Source organism: Microcaecilia unicolor, chromosome 10 (genome assembly GCF_901765095.1).
Source record: "Microcaecilia unicolor chromosome 10, aMicUni1.1, whole genome shotgun sequence".
NCBI lineage: Eukaryota > Metazoa > Chordata > Amphibia > Gymnophiona > Siphonopidae > Microcaecilia > Microcaecilia unicolor.
Window position 1 is genome coordinate 136,898,947 of NC_044040.1, and position 24,818 is coordinate 136,923,764.

The 24,818-nt window shown below is 44.2% G+C and overlaps 1 protein-coding gene across 6 annotated transcripts in view; it reads right to left on the bottom strand.

The window, feature by feature from the left end:
* The window catches only part of ANO7 (anoctamin 7), a 413,838-nt gene that overhangs the window by 146,095 nt on the left and 242,925 nt on the right, over positions 1-24,818 (bottom strand). For all 6 annotated transcript variants that reach the window (XM_030215797.1, XM_030215795.1, XM_030215793.1 and 3 more), the window contains 4 exons: positions 16,363-16,506; positions 11,408-11,545; positions 9,069-9,167; positions 8,084-8,186 (listed from right to left, as the gene is read on the bottom strand). In XM_030215797.1, the coding sequence (XP_030071657.1) occupies positions 8,084-8,186; positions 9,069-9,167; positions 11,408-11,545; positions 16,363-16,506 (484 nt within the window). The remainder of the gene's footprint in view (positions 1-8,083; positions 8,187-9,068; positions 9,168-11,407; positions 11,546-16,362; positions 16,507-24,818) is intronic.

Sequence of the window (24,818 nt, forward strand, 5' to 3'; positions counted from 1 at the left end):
CTGATGTTTTGGTGCCACCTCAGTAAGGCCAACACACAATCTCTCCACTGCAAAACACTATACACAAACTTGTGCAAAAATACACTCATAACCTTACCAAACCATAACAGCTAATTCCAAGGACAGGACGAGCTACAACCTTATGCGTGGAAAGGCAGCACTGTAATTGCACCGGGCTCTAAAACACCAGTATACAACCTAGTGAAAAAACAAAAAGGGCTGCAAATACTACACGCTAGTGTTACCCCCCCCCCCCCCCCCTCTCGGCTGGACTGTAGTGATGTGCTCCCAGATACCTGATGGTTGTAGTCGTGGCGAATATCCAGGGAACACACACTCACAGCCAAGGGAGTGGAACAAATAAACTAACCTCGTCCTTTACTCTCAAAGAATAAAGAAGGAAAATAAGCTAAATTTAGGATTTGTTCCTGAACTGGAAGAACCGCACCTTCAGATTTACAAATTATCTTTTTCTTTATTGAATACAAATGCGAGCAAATTTTCATTCAAATAAACTCAAATTCACAATTAGTGTGAGGCTTAATAGAATTGCAATAACATATTCAACATTCAAATGTAGAACTACATGTATACCCTTAACTTTGTCTGTTTCACCTAAAAAGGCAGAAAAGAACCTTTCAGATAAGTATTTAAATTGTCTTTTTGTCAAAATCAGATATTTGTTTTAATACTCTTTCCTTGCTATTGATGTCAGAATTTGAGTCTTTATGGGTATTATAGATGTTTGTGCAAGGATCTCACTTGAACCCAGAACACTTAAGCATGTCAGGAAAACATGGATTTTTTATATTTGATGTTGTTCTGTTCTTTAGTTTTCCCTTAAAATGTTGTAAACCAAAAAAAAAAAACTTATATCTCCTTCAACACCCTTTGCAAATGTCACTTAGCTGTGGTTGAATTTATTTAGGTGAGGTCTTTCTTGCGTTGGAGCTCAGCCGGATATTCTGAAGAGGAATATTTCACCAATCTCTTCTCCCTAAACCTCACTTATAAAGAAAATAATTCGGGAAGCAAAACCTTAGAACTGCCTGAGCTGGATCAGGAACGGACTCTACTCTGGTGACAATTAATCAGTTCTCAATACTGTGGCCACACTCTCTAATTGAAATAAAATAAGTTAAAGGTTTTCTCACTACAAAAACCTATTTCTCACTGTTGATTCCCTGTTCTAAAATCCAGCAGGCTTCACACTGCATGCAGAGATCTCACACAGTAACCCATTCTATATTCAAATGGTGATTCAACATTGCATCTCACAGACTTCATATATAAACATAACATTTCCCTGCACAGCTATCAGATCAATCTGGAGAATACAGCACACTCATACACAAGCAGTGCTTAATCTGCCACCTGACAAACCTTGTACTGCAATCAGAATATGAGCACAAAACACACCTGCCATAGAGACACTAAGCACAGCCTCTCTCAGTCTTACTAGGGTAGACAGCCATGTGTGTCCACTTAGTATCTGTGCATACAGACTCTCATTCAGGGCCGTGCCAACACGGTAAGCGAGGTAACCATGGCAGAAGGGTGCCATCCTCTGGGGGGCGCCCCGCCGCACCATGCTTACCTCGCCCTCTTCTCCCCAGATCCTTCTCCTTTTTTTTTTTAGTTTAAATTTACCTCTGTCCGGCGGCAGCGTAGCGTTAGTGAGGAGGCGGCGCTCCCCCGCTCCAACGTGTCAGTCTTCCCTTCGCTCAATTCCGCCTTCTTCTGACATCAGAAATGACGTCAGAAAAAGGCGGGCCACTGAGCGAAGGGAAGACTGACACGTTGGGGCGGGGGAGCGCCGCCTCCTTCTCACTAATGCTACGCTGCCACCAGACAGAGGCAAATTTAAACAAAAAAAAAGGATCTGGGGAGAAGAGGGCGGGTAGTGTAGCGATCGTTTTCGGGGGGGGGGCAACTGCAGGGGGGCGCCGGAGACCCTAGGCACGGCCCTGCTCTCATTCCACCTTCCATGACCTTAAATTCCCTATAACTTAACCATTCCATTCACTGCATGCAGAAACATACCTTTCCTCCACTCAAAACCAAATTAAATATGGTTTAAACTTTCTCACAGCTTTCTATTAGTACTGCTTTCTCACCCAGAACATCAGTTTACCTCACATGTATTCAGAAACACAACCATGGAAAAGGCAGTCTGGTTCATTTAAGTACTCACTTCTCAGCTCAAATCATCTCATTTTCACTCACTTTTACTATCCAACTACCCTTTTCCAAGTCACATTTCACTTTAAACTCATAAAATCCATGCCTTAATTCTTACTTTTCACACACTCAGCATACATTTCTCTGTCTCACTCTCCATGTTCAGCCAGCCTTTTTTTTTGCTCACCCAGTCTCCCTAGCAACTCCCCCCTAGCAGTGTTGCCAGGTGGAAAATTTTTTCCCACCCAATCCAGTGTAAAAACAGCCCAAAACCCGCCCAAACTCAAACCCCGCCCCTGACACCCCCACCCCCGCGTCATCACCCCCGCCGTCATCAACCCCGCCCCTGCCGTCACCAGCCCCGCCTCCCCCGTCACCGGCCCCGCCTCCCCCGTCACCGGCCCCGCCCAAAACGTCACTAACCCCGCCCAAAACGCCACTAACCCCGCCCCCCGCAGCCGAAAAAAAACGCCCGAAAAACCGTGGAAAACAAAAAAAAGAAGCCCAAAAAACCGCGACCTGCCGCGGGCAAAAATTTCCCGTGGCGGGTCGCAGAAAACCGCCCACCTGGCAACACTGCTCCCTAGAGGAAGGGACATCTGACCTCACTCAACCAATCAGCTTGTCAGCTAAAGACTGTTTTTTTTCTCTGATCTGTTTTAGAATCTCCCTCCCCCATAGAAGTTACTGCAAAACTTCCTATACAGAGAATTTCAAAGTCAATTTTAACCTGACTTGTACCCAAAACAGAAAGGAACATTTTAAAGTACAATCCCCACCTAATCATGGTTTATTTCTTGAAAAATAAAACCACATTTAAGAAACATCTCACACTTTCTTCTAACTCCATTAATAATTTCCAAACTAACTTTAAACCTTTTCCAGCCAGCAGCATCCATCAAAACCCTGGAACAGCCCCCCCCCCTCCCCCCCAGAGCCCCAGGAAAAAAACATTTAATATATGTTACCATATATTACACTAGCAGAATACTGATCACACATGAAAAACACATGACAACAGATATGAAGGCAAAATACTGAACTGGAAAGTTACCTCAAGAAGTCAGACTCAGCATGCAGCAATACTAGAAAAATTGAAACTTACATGCAAAATACCACAGATGCACATTTCCAAAAGCTGACATATTCCAATTAATAAATTCTGAATAAAAAAATGTTTTCTACCATTGCTGTCTGAGCATTTAGTTTTTCTATTAGCTTTGGTCCCAGTGTCTTCTGTTTTATGCAGTGTCTTCCTTCCATTTGATACTTTTTCTCTCACCATGTCCACCATCCTTCTATGTCCTTATGTGTCCTGTCTACCATCTGTGCCCTGTCCCTATCCTTTCTCCAGTTTCAACATCTGCCCTCAAAGTGTTCCAATCCAGCCCTTAAATTCAGCAATTTCTCCTCCATCCATATCCAGCATTTCTCCTCACTCCCCTCCCCTCCATCCATGTGCATCTATTTCCTCTGTCTTCCCTTCCCTCCATCCATGTCCAGCATTTCTCCTCTCTCTCTTCAACTCCATCCGTGTGCATCTCCTTCCTTTGTCTTTCCTTCCCTCCATCCTTGTCCAACATTTCTCCTCTCTTCCCTGCCCTCCACTCCATCCATGTCCAGCACTTCTCCTCTCTTCCCTCCCCTCCATCCATGTGCATCTTCTTCCTGACTTCCCTCCCCTCCATCCATCCATGTCCAACAACTCTCCATTCTTCCCTGCCCTCTCCTCCATCCACCCATATCCTGCAAATTTCCTCTCTCCCCTGCCCCCATTCATCCAATCATGTCCAGCAATTCTCCTCTCCTCTGCCCTCCCCTCTATCCATCCATGTCCAGCAATTCTCAATTCTCCCCTGCCCTCCCTTCCATCCATCCATCTCCCGCAAATTTCCTCTCTATCCCCTGCCCCCTCCATCCATCCATCCTGAGGAACTTTATTAGATGCCTTCAGAAAGTCTAAATATACTATGGGGGATAATTTTACAATACTCCAGTCACCAAAAATTTGTTTGCTATTACTTGAAATTGAAACAAACTGCAAGGGGCATGTCTTTCTCTTAACAAAAACGTGTCTCAAAAAACGAAGCCTCAAAGCCCCAAAAGCATACTATGGTCCACACGCCAGTAACTGCTCTTTCTGGAGTCCATACAATCATCATTGGATTTTCTTTAAACCAGGAAAAAGAGAACAGTGTGGAAAAAAACCCCAAACAGGCTGTTCACAAAAAAAGCAGTAGACTATAAGCCAAAACACTTGCAGTTAGTTCCAATACCTCTAAATTAAAAAAATAAATCTCACAAATAATTTAAAAAATCGACAGTTCCAAACATTAACAATCAACAGTGTCTTCTCAGAAAAATCCACCATCACTTAGCTCAATGAAGATGGCAGTCCATTTAGTTCCACTTGTTTCCACGCCCTACCTTTAAATATTGTATTTTTCCTTGAGTCGCGGGTGGCGCCGGCATTGAAAGCAGCAGTAGGCTCATCTCGGCTCCAGCCTTGCCTCGCATGGTTCCGCCCTCGCGGAAACAGGAAATACGTCAGAAGAGGGCGGAGCCATGTAAGGGAAGGCTGGAGCCGAGATGAGCCTGCTGCTGCTTTCAATGCTGGCGCCGCCCGTGACTCGAGGAAAAATACAATATTTAAAGGTAGGGTGGGGGCAGGAACGAAACGAGGGCTATCGGGGAGCTAAGGGCAGATGGGAGAGATGATGGACGACCTGGCTGGGGAGCGGGGAAGCCTGCAGTTCGCGGGGTGGAGGCAGCAGGGGATAAACGTCACGGTTGGGCTGGGGAGGCTTAGCCTCCCCAAGCCTCTTATACGGGGCGCCTATGGGCAGTGGCGTATTTAAACAAGGTGCATCAGTGGCATACGCAAACCCTGTCAGACCCGGCCCCCACCTCCACCTTAAAATCCTGTCTGCAGTGCTACAGTCTTTACCTGGGCAGTGGCACAGGGCTGGCGCAACCTGGTAAGTGCGGTAAGTATGGCAGGGAGATGTCGACCTCTGGAGGGCACCCCACAAGCCATGCTTACCAGCAGCTCCCAGTTCCAGCCTTAGTACCCTTCTCAGCTGCTAGTTCAAGCCCCAGTCGCAGCTCCCAGTCCCACCTGTCAACCCTCAGCTCCCGCAACATCCCCCTTCTCGTTTCTGCCGCCCTGCATACATTTTTAAAATCTTTGAATCTGCAGCATCTCAGACCTGCCAAGTCTCCCGCATTCAGTGGGTCATCTCCCGCACTCCTGCCAAAGTGGGAAAGTCTCCCGCTGAGGCACCGTCGGCAGCTCCCTCTTCCACCCAGTATTCATTTCCTGGCCACTGCTGCTTCTCCTGTCCAGCAGCAGCGGCCGCAACCACAAAAACAATTTTAAAAAGCAAGTGCAGGGTCGCAGCAGCCTTCAGGCATGGGCTGTCAGTTCTGCAGCCGCTCCTCTCTCTGCCCCTGGAGGAGCAGGAAGGGGAGATGGATGAAAGGATGCAGAGAGAAAGGGGAGAGAATGGAAGGATGTGGAGGGAGAGAGAGAGAGAGAGAGAGAGGGGTCACTGAACAGAAAAGGGTAGAGAGATAGATACTGGATAGAAGGAGGGGGCAGAGCAAGAGACACTAGATGGAAGGATCAGGAGAGAGAGTAGATGGGTGGAAGGATGGGGAGAGAAAGAGGGAAGACGATGGATGGAAGGAAGGGTAGGGATAAAAAGAGAGGAGACGCTGGATGGAAGGATGCAGAAAGAAAGATGGGAGACACTGGAAGGATGGGGAGAGAAAGAGGGGAGCTGCTGGATGGAAAGGGGGAGAGGACAGAGTAGTGAAAGACTGGAGAATTAGAGGAAGGGGCATGGGGAGAACAAGGGTGAGGAAAAGATGAAAAGCCATAGGTAGATGAAGTAAAAAGAAGGAAAGTAAAGAATGGATAGTAAGAATGAATTAAATCTGGACAAAGAGAGAGGCAGAAAAATATTGAACAAAGAAAAAGGAGAGAAAAATGACAAATGGACAGGAAACCCTGGCAAGAGAGTTACAAAGGAAAGCAGAATCAAGAGAATGGGGGCAACACAATTAGAAAAAGTAAATGACCAGACAACAAAAGTAAAGAAAATAATTTTATTTTTAATTTAGGATAAAGTAATGTAGCTATGTTAATAAAGTTTAATAAATGCAAATAAAACACAAAATAGAAAATATGGTGATACCTTCACTGATTTTAAAACATTTTTGATTAGCTTTCAGAGACCAACACTTCCTTCCTCAGGTCAGCAAAGGATACCATAACAGCATTATACTAACCTGAGGTAGGAGGTTTTGGCCTCTGAAAGTTAATTGAAAAGGGTATTAGGCTATTAAATATTTTCTGAAATGGCAGTGGGTTTGAGGTGTGCCAGGGGGCGGAGCCATGTAGAGTGGGTGGAGCCAAGTCAAAGTGGGACAGGGTTGGGTGTGTGTACTAAAATCTCCCTCTCACAAATTGGGACCCTTTGGCAGCTCTGGTGTCTGTGAAGGAAGCAGGCTGCCTCAGGCCTTCAATCACTGTGTCTCTCCCTCCTCTGATGTAATTTCCTGTTTCTTTCAGGATAGGGCAATGAGGGAAGGTCCAAGACAGCCTGTTCCTTTCGCTGCCGATTCAAAGATTTTTAAAAATGCATGTAGGGTGGCAGAAATGAGAAGGAGGCTGTTGCAGGAGCTGAGGGTGGACAGGTGGGGACTGGGGACTGCGGCTGGGGCTGAAAGGGGGAGCAGGTAAGAAAATGAGGCTGAAAGGGAGGGCTTTAATGTAGGACAGAAAGGAGAAGAGGACTGGAACTTGGGGCTTTAAAGGAGAGTAGGTAGGATAAGGGGGTTAGGACTTTAACTGTGGGCTGGAAAAGGGGGAAGGGAGAATGGGGCTAAAACTGTGGACTGGTAGGATAATGGGGCTAGAACTGGGGGCTGAAAAGGGAGGTAAAGTGGGATAATGGAGCTGGAACTAGGGGCTGTAGAGGGGGGGGCTGGTGGAAGAAGTGGGCTGGGGCTGGAACTGGGGGTAGGTTGGATAATGGGGCTGAAAAGAGGGGAGAGAGAAGGTGCTAGATGGGGGGGATGTTGGTTGGGAGAAGAAAGAGAGAGGAAATGCTGGATGGGTAGGGGGCACCGACTAATAAGCTGTAGGGGGATGCCAGAAACCCTAGCACCAGCCCTGCAGGAGCACTCATAGGCTGCCCATGGCCTGCACCGGAACTTTCTCCCTCAGGGGCAGGACTTCCATCACCACTGCCCCATCTCTTGCTCACCCCCCCTCCATGCCTTAAAATCCTGTCTGCAGTCTTCACTTGGGCAGCGGCACTAATAAGTGGGACTATTGAGGGAGGAAATTCCAGTGCAGGCCATGGGCAACCTATGAGTGCCGCTGCTCAGATGCAGCACTGAAGCACTGTAGACAGGATTTTGAGGTACCGGGGGGCGATGGGGATGGTGGTAGTAGCATGGCACTGGGGGGGCGGGAAGAGGGAGAATGCACCCCCTGCAATTTTCTGCCTATGCCCTTGGGGCACCTAAGAGCACAGCACTCTGTGCGCCCCCTCCCCCCAGTCATCTCTGCTTAAGGCTGGACCTGTCTCCACTCTCTTCTCATCCATCTGCTCCACCTGTCCTCCTGTACTTCCCCTCCCCCTCCCCCCCCCCAAGGTTAGTTACAGTCCAGTTGTCTCCTGTTCTGAGTTTGAGTGATGGTTTGTTCTAGTGTGATCTTTCATTTTCTGTCACCCTGTTTTAAAATATTTATGTAACAAAATGCAGTTCTATGCCAAATCCCCTGAGCATAGCTGAAATGCTGTCATCCCTCCCAGTGAGGCCATAGATAGCTTGGACATACAGAGGTTTTCTGGCCCTTCATCTGACTTTTCCATCCAATGTCACTTACCCCAGCGGGTGAGGAAATGCGCCAGCGAGATATAAATTCTGGAGAGAATGAGGATGAAGATCAGATTGACCAAGGAGCCAGTGAAGCTCGCAATGTGCAAAGCCTGATGAGAAAAGAAATAAATAACCCATCTGACCTAGTTCAGTGATGATATAATGTTGTTGGAGTTACAACTCAGGAGTGGGGCTCATTTTGAGTGGGGTCTGTGTGTCATGAGCCAGGGAAGCTTTATTGCTGCTGAAACATAGGTCAACACTTTGAGAAGGGTTTCAGTCCTTGCCCAGAAGGGGATTTCATATTCCCTTCCATGGTAGGCAATAGTTTAGTAGGCTTGGAGTGGAGAGGTTTACAGTTCCCAGATCACACCAGGCCATCATGGGGAAACTGAGCCAGTCAACATTATTAAACAATCTGCTGCAACTTGAAATTCTGTTTGTTACAAGGAGATTGCCTTTATGAGTTCTAAGGTGGAACAGGGAAAAACCAGCAGGGACTCAGTCTGCCCTGAGGAATCATCCAACAATGCCGGGGGGGGGGGGGGGGGGGGGGGGGGGGGGGGGAGAGAACTATACTATACAGTCACTACCTAAAACAAATGCTGTGTAAGCCATGTGGGAATTCCTGTTTACTCCATAGAGTTTTAGAGCTGCAGAAAGGAATTTTTCTAGATTTCATTGCTGGATGTTTGAAATTTTACAATTAAATTTGAGATTCCCTATTAAGGTAACATCATATGCTCCTGAACCAGACGCAAGCCAAATTGTGCCTGTGCAGGGCAGGTGATTTTTGTACTGGCAAATGAACTGTACATTATTAAAGACTTTTTTTTAACCATATTGCATTCGCTTAATTTTTCCCAACTCTTATTTGCTGCCTGTGGACTGGCCAATGTTGGAGACAGGATGCAAGCCTTGATGGCACTTCTTATGTTCCAATGTTTCCTGCTGCCAGATATGCACTGGCAATGAGGACAGGATGCACTTACTGAAGCCTGCAGGACACCGTTGCCTGACTTGGCTACCAGGATACTGACAATGGCCCGATACAGGATAACAGATATAAGGAATATCAGTACAACTGCAATCTGTAATACACAAAAGTGAGTGATGAGACTTGACCTAGCTCAGCATCTAAAGGGTCAATATTCAATCGGGTTTAATGGTTTAAACCCCACTGATCTGGTCGGCCGCCGATATTCAGTTGCACTTAACCAGGTAGTACTACTGAATATCTGCTCTAACAACTTTCCTGGTTATTCAGTTCACTACTTAGCAGCAATATTTAATCCACTAACCAGCTATGTAAGCGGATTAATTTAGGAAATTAAAAATGCTGTGCTAACTTTATCCAAGTTGAATATTGGCCAGTGCCCAGTTAACTTTGGGGTTACCGCAATAACCTGCATATTCAATGCTGAAGGTTGGACATGCCCCAACATTGAATATCTGAAGTTAATTCAGCCCATGGCTGTGAGTGGCTTACAAGTCACATACTCCTGAGGGATGAATATTGGGCCCTAAATATTTATACAGTGCCCATAGAAATAAGCATTCATATGTTCACACGAATAGCACTGTCTCAAATAATTATTAGTGAGCAGTCAAACTGCTGCTCATCTCTAAGGTCGTCTGTCCTTAAGTTCTTCCTGTGCCCTGTATTATCCCCTAACAGTGAGAAAGGCCTATGTCCCATGCAGAGGTCCCCCTAATTTACAAGCCTTCATATTCCCAGACAAGTACAAGACCTAGTTTCATTTACATAGATTCACAATGGCGGGACTGACAAAAAAATGAGGTATTTTCATGAGAATAAGTTGAAAAGTGCAAGCTCTAACCATTGCATAAAGGTGTGTTTTCCAGAAGGAGTACATGGTTTGTGCAAGAATGTATGTGAGATTAAGTGAGTGACTGGTGATGGTGGAGGGTTATGATTAGCAGGGGGCTGTGAGTGAGTTGCGGGGGGGGGGGGGGTATGAGTTTGAGTGCCAGGCAGTTGAGTGAGTGAGTGGATGGGGGGCTTATGAATACAGGAGAAGCTGAAGGAGGGAAGTGTGGGGGTGGTATTGAATGAGAGGGATTGGAGGATGGAGTTGTATGGAGGGTACATGGAGAGGGGTGAGGTGTTTGGAGAATGGGCTTGTATGTGTGGGTGGTGATTGAGTATGTAGTCTGTGAGTTGCTATGGGGAGATAAGCGAATGCCTGACCCATCATGTGACGGGGTACAGAGCCAGTCCTACCATTAGGTGGGCCAGTTAACCACCTAAGGTGGAAGGCTTCAGGGGAAGGGAAATGGGACTTGATATACCGCCTTTCTGTGGTATTTTGCAACTACATTCAAAGCGGTTTACATATATACAGGTACTTATTTTGTATCTGGGGCAATGGAGGGTTAAGTGACTTGCTCACAGTCACAAGGAGCTGCAGTGGGAATTGAACCCAGTTCCCAGGATCAAAGTCCACTGCACTAACCACTAGGCTACTCCTCCACAGGAGCACTGGTATAGCTGGCAAAGAGAGTGAAAGGTAGCTCTTTATAGCTGTTGTCAGTGGTGGGCCTTTGAGCATCTGTGTGCACATGTGTGCGTTCAAGGCCTACCACATCCTGCCCCTCCACAAGGATGTTGGGAAGGGGGGGGGGGGGGGACAGGACATAGTAAACCTTGAGTGCATGTGTGTAGATGCTCTAAGGCCCACCACTGCAGGTTCAGCTTTTGCGGCAGTGGCAGCAGCAGTAGTGGCAGGGGAAGGGGAAGGGGGAAATTCTGGACAGCTAAGAGGGGGGAGGGAAGGGGAGATGCTAGGCTATGAGCAAGTTGGAGGCCCATGGCTGATGATTTGCCTAGGGAGTCAGATACCTTTGGGTCAGCCCTGACCGGGAGGGAAAAGAGTCAGCTCCTCCCTTCACCTTTCCTTATTTTGTCTCTGTTCCTTAGTGCTCCAGCAAATGCTTTTTTGCCTTTTGACCGTGGTTCTTTTTCTCAGTAATGAAGGTCTAGTGGAACCCAAACAGCATAAACAGATGTTACACTGCAGGGTGAAGTTGTTACTGGTGGGAGCTGTCCCTTACACTGATTACTGGAGTAAGATGCATACAGTGTGCTTGGACAACTTGTAGAACACTTGAAGTCCACACCGGTGTCTTTTTGTTTCCAAAAGACTTTCTGCATTCTGACACAACCCCATTCCCTCCGATTCTACCTCTGCTGTTCCCACCCGCTAAAACCTGCTGTGCTTTCCTTTGCATTTACTTCAACTGTAAGCTCTTTCGGGAAGGAACTCCCTTGGTTACTGTACAATTTGATATTGTCTAGCATGCTCCTTACCATGACCACAATAGCCATAGAGCCTGTAAGTATCCTCTTGGTCCGGTTCCACTCAGGGAAGTAGGGCTCTTCTGTTCCAGTAATGGGGTTCCGCATGCTGAGTGGAGCCATGGCAGTGAACTCAGGACGTGGACGTTCCTGCAGGTAAGAGATTTCATTAGGAGAATAATGATTTAAAAATATAACATTAAAAAGAAAACACAAGTAAATTGAATTCATTTGCATCTAGTCTGGGCTTCCCCAGGGAAGATTTAATGACTCCTATTGTAGAGCAGTCCAGCCACTCCAACATCTATTCTAAGTTCCACTGGTCACAACTGGACAAGTAAGACATCCTTTGCATCTATGTAGGTAAAGCCATCAGGTGTGCCATCAAAAAAATTGGCATGAAGTTAACCTGCAAGCTCAGATAGTAAATTGTGTGCACTGCCTGGTCTCAGGTTTGATTCCTGAGTCAGGTCTTCCACTTTCCAGGTCATCCAGAACTGGTCTTTACAGGCCCTGATGGGAGGAAGTCATGGTCATTGTTTAAGGGTGACAACCTGGTGGCAGTATAAAGTGCCCATGACTGCAGGCTTCCAGAAAGAGTTGTAATGTATGGGCCCCAGTCCAGGACTATTACTGTAATGAAAAAGGTTGAGGGCAGGGCAAGATAAAGAGAACCGATCCAGAAAATATAAATGAAAGGAAAAAATTGCTGGGTAGTGTGAATGAAAGTTCAAGGTGCCAAATTCCAGCCCTGGTTCTGATTAAGTTGGAGATACAGGGAAGCAGAAAGAAATAGCTGAGATATGAAAAAAGGCGTGGTCATGGCTCAAACAGACACACAGCAGATCCTGGGGTGGAGATCACAGCTGAAGGACACATTATGGACAGGAGGTGAAGAAGTTTATTACCAGATAATAACTGTCCAATGACTATATGGGACATTACTATATAGTATGAGTTTGCCTTTCCAAAATTAATACCTTCTATTCATTCTCCTTTGGTTAAAATGCCACATCACAGATCCTTTTGCTTGCCTGAACAACATGTTTTGAAAGCTGAAGCTTGAGGAATTCCATAGCTGAATGTATGTGAAGAAATTGCCTTCTGTGGTAGTATAAGGAATTAACAGGCAGCAGTAAAGGCTGGTGTGCTCTATCAGCGCCTCTCCCAGGGATTCCCCAGTTATGAGAGAGAGAGAGGACTATGAGCTCCCATGAGGTGCTGCTACTGTTTGTTCTTTTTTTTTTTTTGGGGGGGGGGGGGGAAGGGGATGGGAGGAGATTGTAGGGCAGCATATTTTTCTTGCTTCTGTGAGCTTCCATCTCAATCAGAAATCAGAATCAACCTCTATTGGTCTATAGCGCCAGTCAGCTACCCAGGAGTTTCCTGTATTTTTATTCCCTCTTCCGCTCATGTAACCCAGATTTCATTGCAGTTGTCCTTGGATATGGCTACAGACTGTAGCTTTCTCCAGAAGCCTGTATCTGTGCAGAATGAGTCAACCTCTAGACAACATTACAGTGGAACAGATGGATCTCTTTCACATCTTATTCTTCTGTTTCAAGAACTTTAAAAAACAAACAAACATTTCCTTATAAAGCAGCCCAGCTGAGCTGCCTGAGAATTATTATATTTATTAAGCATTTCTCTAACAGCTCAAAGTTCAAGCTTCTCCTACTAACCTTCAAATGCACTCGATCTGCAGCCCCTCCTTACCTCTCTACCCTCATCTCCCCTTACGTTCCTACCCGCAACCTCCGCTCTCAAGACAAATCCCTCCTTTCAGTACCCTTCTCCTCCACCGCCAACTCCAGGCTCCGCCCTTTCTGCCTCGCCTCACCCCATGCTTGGAATAAACTCCCTGAGCCCATACGCCAGGCCCCCTCTCTGCCCATCTTCAAATCCTTGCTCAAAGCCCACCTCTTCAATGTCGCCTTCGGCACCTAACCACCATACCTCTACTCAGGAAATCTAGACTGCCCCAACTTGACATTTCGTCCTTTAGATTGTAAGCTCCTTGAGCAGGGACTGTTCTTCTTTGTTAAACTGTACAGCGCTGCGTAACCCTAGTAGTGCTCTAGAAATGCTAAGTAGTAGAAGTAGTAAAGTCTTGTACAAATATATAACAGACACTTGAAGCTAGGTAATTATTCCATGATCAGACAGGTCCCCAGCAACAATGGGTCAAATAGGGATACAGCAGAAATTCCAGCCATGCCCAAGAGTTAGACACAGTCTGTGCCAGCAGAACAGGAGTCCAACCATGCCCAAGGGTTACTCAGTCAATGCCAACAGAGTAGGGTTCCAGTTGTGCCCAGGGGTTACGTGGAGGGGCATAATCGAACAGGGCGCCCAAGTTTTCCTGAGGGCGTCCCCGCAGGACGGCCCCGTGAAAGGGCGGGGAAACCGTTATTATCGAAACAAGATGGGCGTCCATCTTTCATTTCGATAATACAGTTGGGGACGCCCAAATCTCAATATTTAGGTCGACCTTAGAGATGGTCGTCCCCGGTTTTCGGCGATAATGGAAACCGAGGACGACCATCTCAAAAACGATCAAATCCAAGGCATTTGGTCGTGGGAGGAGCCAGCATTCGAAGTGCACTGGTCCCCCTCACATGCCAGGGCACCAACCGGGCACCCTAGGGGTGTACCTCTCTGAGCACTCTACCAAAACCCTTATCCACACTCTTATCACCTCTCGCCTAGATTATTGCAACCTGCTTCTCACCGGCCTCCCACTTAGCCATCTCTCTCCTCTTCAATCAGTCCAAAACTCTGATGCGCGACTCATTTTCCGCCAGAGTCACTATGCTCACATTAGCCCTCTCCTCAAGTCACTTCACTGGCTCCCTATCCGTTTCCGCATTCAATTCAAACTTCTCTTACTACTACTATTTCCTATAAGTGCATTCACTTTACCGCTCCCCAGTACCTCTCCACTCTTGTCTCTCCCTACGCCCCCCCTCGGGTACTCCATTCTGTGGATAAATCTCTCTTGTCTGTCCCCTTCTCCTCTACTGCTAATTCTAGACTCCGTTCCTTTTATCTCGCTGCACCTCACGCCTGGAATAAACTTCCCGAGCCTGTACGTCTAGCTCCGTCTTTGGCCGTTTTCAAATACAGGCTAAAAGCCCACCACTTTAATGCTGCTTTTGACTCCTAACCACTACTCACTTGCCCTGTACCCTTTTATCCCCACCTCTAATTCCCTTACCTCTTAGTTGTTCTGTCTGTTTGCCTGTCCTATTTAGATTGTGAGCTGTTTGAGCAGGGACTGTCTTTTCATGTATGGTGTACAGCGCTGCGTATGCCTTGTAGCGCTATAGAAGTGATAAGTAGTAGTAGTACTGCAGTGGACTTCACAAATTGCTCTCAGGTGCATAGCTCCCTTATCTTCGGTGCTGAGCCCCCCAACCCCCCCCCCAAAACCCACTCCCCACAATTGTACAACACTACCATAGCCCTAAGGGGTGAAGGGGGGCACCTACATGTGGGTACAGTGAGTTTGGGTGAGTTTTGAAGGGCTCACATTTACCAGCCAAGTGTAACAGGTAGTGGGGGGATGGGCCTGTGTCTGCCTGCCTGAAGTGCACTGCACCCACTAAAACTACTCCAGGTTTGAATGCACCAGAGGGGAGCTGAAACTGCTGGCAGTGACCTGGCCTCTACCCTCTCAATTTAGTTTGTTTAAGAGATTATTCTCTTTAGATTTCTTATATCATTGCTTTGTATCTTGATCAGAACTAGTGGACTAAGTACTAAACATTTTTTTCTTTAATTCCTTGAATATTTAAAGGAAAATGTAAATTTTCGGCTTTTTTGAAATTTCTTATTTGCCTACATTTATGTTGAATGAATGTATTATTTTGAAATTATAAATAAAGAATTTTAAAAAACCTGCTCCAGGGACCTGCATACTGCTGTCATGGAGCTGGGTATGACATTTGAGGGTGGCATAGAGGCTGGCAAAAAATGTTAAAACATTTTATTTTAGGGTGGGAGGGGGTTGGTGACCACTGGGGTAGTAAGGGGAGGTCATTCCTGATTCCCTCCGGTGGTCATCTGGTCAGTTTGGGCACCTTTTTGAGGCTTGGTCGTGAAAAAAAAATGGACCAAGTCGACCAAATGTTCGTCAGGGACGCCCTTCTTTTTTCCACTATCAGCCGAGGACACCCATCTCTTAGACATGCCCCAGTCCCGCCTTCGCTACGCCTCCGACATGCCCCCGTGAACTTTGGTCGTTCCCGTGATGGACTGCAGTTGAGGGCGCACAAAATCGGCTTTCAATTATGCCGATTTGGGTGACCCTGAGAGAAGGATGCCCATCTCCCGATTTGCATCAGAAGATGGGCGCCCTTCTCTTTCGAAAATGCCCCGTCAGTCAGTGCCAGCAGAACATGATTCTAGCTGTGCCCAGGGGTTACACACACAAGCAGTGCCAGCTGCTCATGATTCCATGATTCCAATTGTGCTCTTTTCCCCGCCCTCCCCTCACCAGCAGAGCTGGGGGGAGGGGAAGAGGAAAGGGTCTCTCTCTCTCTCTCTCATACACACACAACACTTTTAGAGCCAGCAGAATAGAATTCCAGTTGTGCCCAGGGGTCACAAAAAGCTATATCCAGCAGAGTGGAACTCTAGCTGTGCCCCAATGATGGGGAGGGGAGTCAGATGATATCAATACTAGCAAGGATTTAAGCTATTTACTCACTGTTCACTTGGCTTATATTATTTATCTATTTTGGCATTTATAAAGCACTATGCTGTATAACAAAGTGCAAGCAGATAGAAGTACTTTCCCTGAAGAGCTTATAAACTATGTGGGTACCAGAGACAAGGGGAGATACAATGATTCACCAAAGGTCAGAAGGAATGTTAATGGGAGAAGCAATGTCTTGGATCCAAGCACTAGATTATTACCATCCACCCCTAGAGCAAAGGAAAGTGTAGAGAGCTCAGATCTTTACCTCACTCTCTTGGAAATCAAAGCAGTCCCAGTGGTGTGCCAAGGTGGCATTTGTCCTCTTCCAGTACTCCAGGAAGGTCACTGCCCACAGGGATATGAAGATGCTGTAGAAAATGGTCCCTCCATGGTCAAAGAGGAGGCCAGCCTGAGAGATTACAGAGAGGCAGAGCACACTTTAACATAGTCAGCAACTGTGACTAACTCCTACCGATCACTAGTCACAGGTCCAGGTTACTCAGACAGCAAAATAAACACCACAATCACTTAAAACTGCATTTATTCAAAACAATTTTATTCTAAGCACAAACTTTCAGTTAGTTCAGGAGTATTATCCAAGGCTCCAGGAGACTCTTAGTAAATCAGTGGCCTCGGTTCTCCCTTTTGAAAGCTAGAAAGTGTAGCTGAGCAGTTTGATTTTATTAGGAGTGAAGTAAAAACCTGCACAAAGTGCTGAGTGTATGTTGGAGAAAAGGGAGAGCAAAAAGCAACATTTGCACAAAAAATGGATAAATCCCAGAAACAGCGACAGCCAAACAAGTTGATGATGAATTAATGATAATAAGAATAATCTGGACAAACTTATTATTGTAAGTGAATGTTTAGCCTACTTTATCAGGAAAGAAAGGTTTATACAACACTGTGTGTGTAGGTCTTCCGCTAACAATTTTTCTTTTAGGTCTGCTATTGACACCACATTTTCAAGGCATATAAGGAGGATCAAGATAAATCAGAAAAGGGCAGGGGTGTAGCCAGACTTCACATGGGGGGGGGGGGGGCAGAGTTAACAAGGGGGGGGGGGCACTAGGCATATAGGTGTGAATAGTTTTTAGGAGTTTTTAGGAGTATACCAAATAATGCCTTAGAGTGAATTTTATAGTGGATTTCTAAGTAAACAGTCTGCATCAACATAAACCACATTCACACTTATGGAAACTTTGGAAATACTAACATTTTTACATCTCTTACTTCAGTCACTCACAGAATACAGACCAATCCTCACCAATTACAGAATAAAGGACCAGAAGTTAGAAATGGAAGCACTAACAAATCACATTCTGTATAAGCAGTACAGTCCAAGAGAAAGAAAATTACATTATGTACTATAGGAAGCAACATGCAAGATCACATTCTACCCCAAAATAAAACCCACAAATAAGTTATCTAGATACTCATGAAATGTTAAAAACTTGGGGGGACACAGTTTATACAGAATTGTTTAACTACCCTTAGGTTTTGCCTTTGGGTTTAACAAGCAATAACATCTGCATGTAAGGTCTAGATAAACGAATTTAAACAATCTGTGTTGAAGGCATGCCCTAAATATGTAATACTTGGTAGCAATAATGAAACAGTGATGGAATATTCACATATCAGGCAGCCAACAGATTTATTTTCCACTGAAAATAATTAACTTTGTATTAACTTGGCGGTTAATACTGTGTTGTTTACTATTTTGTATTTTGGTGGTGTACTGTTTGCCTGCATAATAAAATTAACAAAAGCACATGATTTCCTGACACGTGTGACCTGACAAAAACAGAGAAGACAGATGCTTCTTAACACAGACTGCACTATTTCAAAACAAGAAACCTGAGAAATGGAAGCTGCTGGGCTAGCTGGATTTGAGTCATGGCATCTAAAAACTTTTTCACACTTAATATAAATTTCAATAACATCTGTTGAGGGAAAAATAAGGCCACCTTTACTTTTCTGTGTTATCAATGAACACAGCTCACTGACACTATCATCACTCAGTCTCTTCAGTTCTAGGATGGGACTGTAAAAGTAGCTCCCTATTGTTAAATTTTGCCCTATTATAGGCAATCTTCACAACTTCAGGGTAGCTAGTGATCTGAAGAATCGTTTAACTGAAAGAGGCTACCCTAAAAAAGTTGTGAAGATTGCCTATAATAGGGCAAAATTTAACAATAGGGAGCTACTTTTACAGTCCCATCCTAGAACTGAAGAGACTGAGTCATCCGTCTACATTTATGTGATGAAATATACCACACAAGCCTCATGTGTGTCACGAGTCATCCGGAGACACTGGAACATTGTGCAAACAATGCCATTATTCACAGGATCCAGCATCAGGATGGTGTACAGCAGGAGTAGTAATTTTAAAGAAATGCTCTGCCCCTCTACCTTCAGAACTGTTCAAGATAGTTCAATGATATTCACTGGACATAAAAGTTGTGGCCACTGTCAGATGTGCTCCATCATGCTTGAGACAATATACTAATAGATCCCATTTCGGGACGAAGATTTACCCTGTTTACAAATACTATGTGCAAATCAAAAGGGGTTGTTTATTGTTTGATCTGTCCTTGCAATAAATTATACATAGGACAGACTTCGCGTCAACTGTATGTGAAGTTAATAGAACATAAAAGCGTGATCACTACCAAAAAAACGACCTCACCTTTGGCCATTCACTGTACAGAATTGTCACACTGTTTCACTTCACTGAAATGTATAGTGTTACAACAAATCGAACTAGCTGAGAATGATTACGACTATCGCCGGCTTCTGTTAAAGAAAGAAGAACAATGGATCTTTCGGCTTGATATAGTATCCCTGAGAGGGCTTAATAGAAAAATAGAATGGGCTCACTTTTTTGAGCCCCTAGGCATTCCATCGACTCAAAGCCTGATATAAGTATAGGCTTAGACTATCATGGCTCTGATTGGGTGAATAACTGAGTGTCTGACGTCAAGGAAAGCTTAAAGAGCCGCCATGTTTGAATATACTTCCGTCTTTCGTGATCCGTCGATGTACTGAATGGAATGTAAGCAACATGCTCAGTAATCTGTCTTTTTAGCATTCCATGTAGCTGATCATGATTGTTTTTTGTTTTCCGGCAGAAATATATGACCAGTGGTTCTGATGCAGCAGTGGCGTAAACGGAGGCCACAGTTAACCACGGTCTGATACTTATGGAGGAACATTAACAGAGGACCCCAACCTCAAGATAAGTATTTTTTGAAAGCGTATTGAAAGAAATTATATGTGGCTTGGGGTTTATGTTCCCTGTTCTGTTGGTTACTACTGAAAGACAAATGATACCAGGAGGTTTTTTGCCAGTGATGAAGCAGCCCTAGCCCTTTTTCTACGTATATAGTGGATAAGGTGCTTCTTGAGGCTTTTTCCTCCAAAAATAAATCTGCCCCAGAGCATAGGGCTTACGCAACCTGTCTCTTTGGTTTATACTAAGAAGTTATTTTCATAAGTAGAGACTCGTTCCCTGTTATATACTATTAGGTTATATAAGACTGTACAGTGTGTAAAATGGACTTCCTATCAGCTATGTTTGCTGATTGCAATGGAGCCTTGGAGCCTCAACATTTCAAATTTTGCGGTCAGCACATCAAAAAGGCAATTAAACATTCAAATAAATTTAGCAGTTGCTTCACAGCCAACAAGCTAATAAATTATTTGCTAGTCTTACAGCAAGGATATCCCATCAAGCTATGCATCACCATTTGGAAAACATAAATGTCACTCTGCTCCAATTATTCTATATACAAACACACAGCTGGGACACAAAGATCTCCCCACCTTAAAAAATGCCATTTACAATCAAACTTGAAGAAGAATAAATATATACCACAGAACTGGAAAATGCTGGCACATTTAAACTTACTCTGAACTTCTGCATGAAGGTAGTTCTGCCCTCATTATTCAATATCTTTCTTATAAATAGTAGTAATAAACAATATTAAGTACATTTTATAATATTCCACAGCATTCAACAAAACAAAAGAAGCAGGTTCCCACAAACCATCTTTCTCTTTTGATCTTGGCACAGGAAAAAAAAGATTTTAAATGCTCCCAGGTTTCAACTTAATTCATGTTTAATGTGAGATATAAATATCATAAATAAAAAATATGGGGTTCTTACAGATCCAAGATGGCCACACATACCTGAGGAATAGCAGACATCCTCTTCTTTACCTGTACAATAATGCCTAAACGCCGGGGTAAAGCAGCGCTTTGAGTCTCCCCGCTGCCAGTATCCCCAATTGTGGGTCCCATGGATTGACATGTGAGGAATCTGGGGGCTGGAGAAGTCAGGAGCGGTCCCATAGAAGACACTGGCTTGAGAGAGGAGCTAACGGCGTCTCCTGGGCTTGAGACGACGCTGAGCCCTGACTACAGATCTCCTCCCCCAAAACCACCAGGCTCAAGCGTTCCCCTTTTGGAATCGATGGGGCCGACTCTGGGAGGCAGGCAAGGCACCATATCGAGTGAGGCTCATTTACAACAGGGTGAGACCGGAGAAGGACAGGGAGTATCCTCCTGAGAGATCAAGCCTACAGCGACTGAGGCAGGGGATTGAAGTGCTACTGGGCATGAGAGGACAAGTGATTCTACATTGGTAACGCTTCCTGAATTCTTGAGTAAGAAGCCTGAAGACGTAACCTTAAATTCTTTATGGTTACTAATTTCTGACTTGGGTAAGACTTTTCTCACACAATCTACTACTCTCACACAGAACTCTCTCATATCGCACAGAGAGTGGGAAAAACTGAAACTGAAGTTAAAGATTTATACATGAGCGAATGGAACAAGTTGATAAGAATATCTCAAACATTCAAAATATACAGACTTCAATGGTCAAAGATTTGTCTAATTTGAGGAACAAATCTGAAACTTTTGAAAATTACTTAAGAAGTAAATCTTCGTTTTATAAATTTTGCAAGGGTCACTCTGGTAAGGCCCTTGGAAATGTTGAAGCGCTATATGAAAGACATTTTGGGAATTCCAGAAGATAAATTTACTCCCTTTACGCAAGCTTATTATTTACCGAAGAAAGTAATGGAACAGCAGCAAAATTCTTTGGATGTTTCTGCTTTATTGGATACCTCAGATTCAGACTTTTTTTTTTTGTTGTTACATTTGTACCCCGCGCTTTCCCACTCATGGCAGGCTCTATGCGGCAGGCAATGGAGGGTTAAGCGACTTGCCCAGAGTCACAAGGAGCTGCCTGTGCCGGGAATTGAACTCAGTTCCTCAGTTCCCCAGGACCAAAGTCCACCACCCTAACCACTAGGCCACTCCTCCGCTGCCACTTAGCCACTGCAGTGACTTTGGTTGCTTCAGTGGCATTAATATCTGATAAACAATGGTTGTTTCGCATGTTTTTTAAAAACAGAGAGAAGTTATTTATAGGCTTTAAAATTCAATTATTTCCTAATGTATCAAGGGAAACTCAACATAGACGTAAACAGTTCTTGTTATTGAAACTTGGAGTTCTGCAATTAGGTGGAACTTTTTTCTTAAGATATCCTTGCAAATGTATTATTAGATATAATGCTGTTAAATATGTATTTACAGAGCCCTCTCATTTGTCAGCTTTTATAGCAACTAAAAGATCATTAGGAGATTAAATAAGCTCTTTTAGATAATTGCTAGCCTATAATCCTCAGGTATAATACTGCCTTTTAAAAATGTTTTCTTTATATTTCCTCATTTTCATTAATCTTGGATACTAATAATGTGGACTTGAGTGGTTATAATGTCTTTTGTTTCTTTATTTTTTATGAGAAGTAATAATTTTCTTATACAACACTTTTCTGTACAAGTGTAAATTCTTGGTTAAAAGATGTAAAACTTATTTTAAAAAAAGATAGAGATAAACTCTGAATGTTGAGCACCTGATTTTCATAATCTGGTTCTTATTTAAGATACCAACAACCAGCTCATTAAAGCACTACTGACAAAATATACACATGTCAGTTGCCTATTACACAGCTGCCCAAACTACATAATGGAAAACCCACCAGATTGGTTCATCAAACACTTAACTAAACACATAGAATACATGTTTTCGAAAGGTCATTTCCCTTCTGGCAAGGCAACATCATACTCACTCCAATCCCTAAAGACGCCACTAGAAAGATCAGTGAACTCACGAATTACAGACCAGTGGCATCAATACCACTGATGACAAAAACAACGGAGGGACTAATATCATGACAATTAATAGAATACTCAGTCCTTCACAGCTCTCAATCAGGCTTCAGACCATGCTGTAGCACTAAAACGGTCATAATCACCCTGATCACAAAATTCAGAAGACTAATAAGCCACGGCCAGTCAGTACTACTATTACAATTCAATATGTCAAGCACCTTCGACCTAGTAGATCACACAACACTAATGACCCTGCTCAACAACATAGGAATAACTGGAGCAGTCGCAGCCTGGTTCAACGGTTTTCAAAGAACTAGATCAGTGATTCCCAAACCTGGTTCTGGAGGCACCCCAGCCAGTCAGGTTTTCAGGATATCCACAATGAATATTCATGAGAAAGATATGCATGCAGTGGAGGCATGCATATCGCACCATGGAGTATTGCTCCATGGTGCCGACCGCACCTCAAATATTAAGTTCAATGTTGGTCACTGCATCTCAAAAAAGATATAGAGGCATATTTTCAAAGCACTTTGGGAGGCTAAGTTCCATAGGTTTCTATGGAACTTTGGGAGGCTAAGTGCTTTGAAAATAAGCCTGATAGTAGAATTAGAAAAGATACAGAGAAGGGCAGTGAAAATGATAAAGGGGATGGGACGACTTCCGTATGAGGAAAGGCTAAAGAGGCTAGGGCTCTTCAGCTTGGAGAAAAGATGGTTGAGGGGAGATATGATAGAGGTCTATAAAATAATGAGTGAAGTGGAATGGGTAGATGTGAATCAATTGTTTACTCTTTCCAAAAATACCAGGTCTAGGGAGCACGCAATGAAGCTACAAAGTAGTACATTTAAAATGAATCGGAGAAACATTTTCTTCACCCAACGTATAATTAAACTCTGGAATTCGTTGCCAGAGAATGTAGTAAAAGCAGTTAGCTTAATGGGGTTCAAAAAAAAGGTTTGGCTAGCTTCCTAAAGGAAATGTGCATAGACCATTATTAAAATGGACTTGAGGAAAATCCACCGCTTATTTCTAGGATAAGCAGCATAAAATGTATTGTACTTTTTTGGGATCTTGCCAGGTACTTGTGACCTGGATTGGCCACTGTTGGAAACAGGATGCTGGGCTTGATAGACCTTTGATCTGTCCCAGTATGGCAATATTATGTTCTTATGTACTTATATCTTGAAACCCTGACTGGCTGGGGTGCCTCTAGGACCAGTTTTGGGAACCACTGAACTAGATCCTTCCTTGTCAAGATGTCCAATGATTTTTCAGCCTCCTGGATCCTTGAATGCAGGGTCCTTAAGTGTTCCCTAATATCACCAATATTATTCAATGTCATGGTGGCTCCACTTGGCAAGAAATTTAAATGGGTTTAAACCCATTCATATATGCAGAATGTCACCATCTACATACCTTCCAACAGGGCTGTGCCAAGGGTCTCTGGTGCCCCCCTGCAGACTATCAGTTGGCGCCCCCGCCCCCCGGTTTGGCACAAGATGCAAAGGAAATAGGAGCTGAAAGATGGAGTGCATCTTTGTGGGATTGCTGAACAAATAAAGGGTTTACAACCACTTAGCTTTATGTTTTTATTGATAAGGAAATAAACATGGTATAACAGATACCATAAAATATAAAACTTCAACAGTACAATTATAAGCCTAAATACTAACAGATCAATGTTCAACCAGGGTGGCCAGCATTTTATTTAGCACTGGCTGCTATCCAGATGGAAAAATAGTAAAAAAAACTGCTGCTTTATGTAGATATTCAGTTAGCTGATTGAATAGTGCTGTTTGCCAGATAATTCTTATCACTGCCCAAGCTCCACCTTGACACTATCCAGGTAGTACCAAGGTGATGTGTAAAGATATTTGTCAGCATTATCTAAATAATGCCACAGAACATCCACAGAAGCCATGATCTGGATAAATGGCTTTAACTATTGCCCCATAGGTATCCTGCTTATTGCATGCATAGATAACTGCTCTGCTGCTTATTTGGGGGGGTGGGGGTGGAGAGAATATCTTTCATTTTGAGACTAGCACCATAGGTAAACAGCAGACTAATTAGGGATATTATATAAATAATATTGAGATGTGCTGCCAAGTGTTCAAATGAATACAACTTGTTTTAAATTGGAAAAGGAACAAGCATTCAGCATTTTAGAAGTGAATCATGTAAATGCAATCAGCTTGAAAATAACAGGACTTCAGCATGTTGTGAGGAAAAATTAAAATGTTTACTAAGGTGCTGGTCTTCCTCAAGAAACCACAGCCATTGGCCAAATACATGCAGAGTTGCTTTCTCTGCAGGCTATAAGAATAGGCCTATACTGGTCAACCAAGCCTATCCCATCAGTCACTATACCGTTATGCTCCCATTTCCCATATAATTCAAGCCACCTTCCCTCTATACTTCCACATCCCCTTTCCATCTCTTCTCCCTACAGTGTCAGGCCATGTTCCACTTTCCAATTCCTGCCCCTGCAATTCCAGGTCATCTCTTCACATCCCTTCCACCTTCAATTTAAGGTCA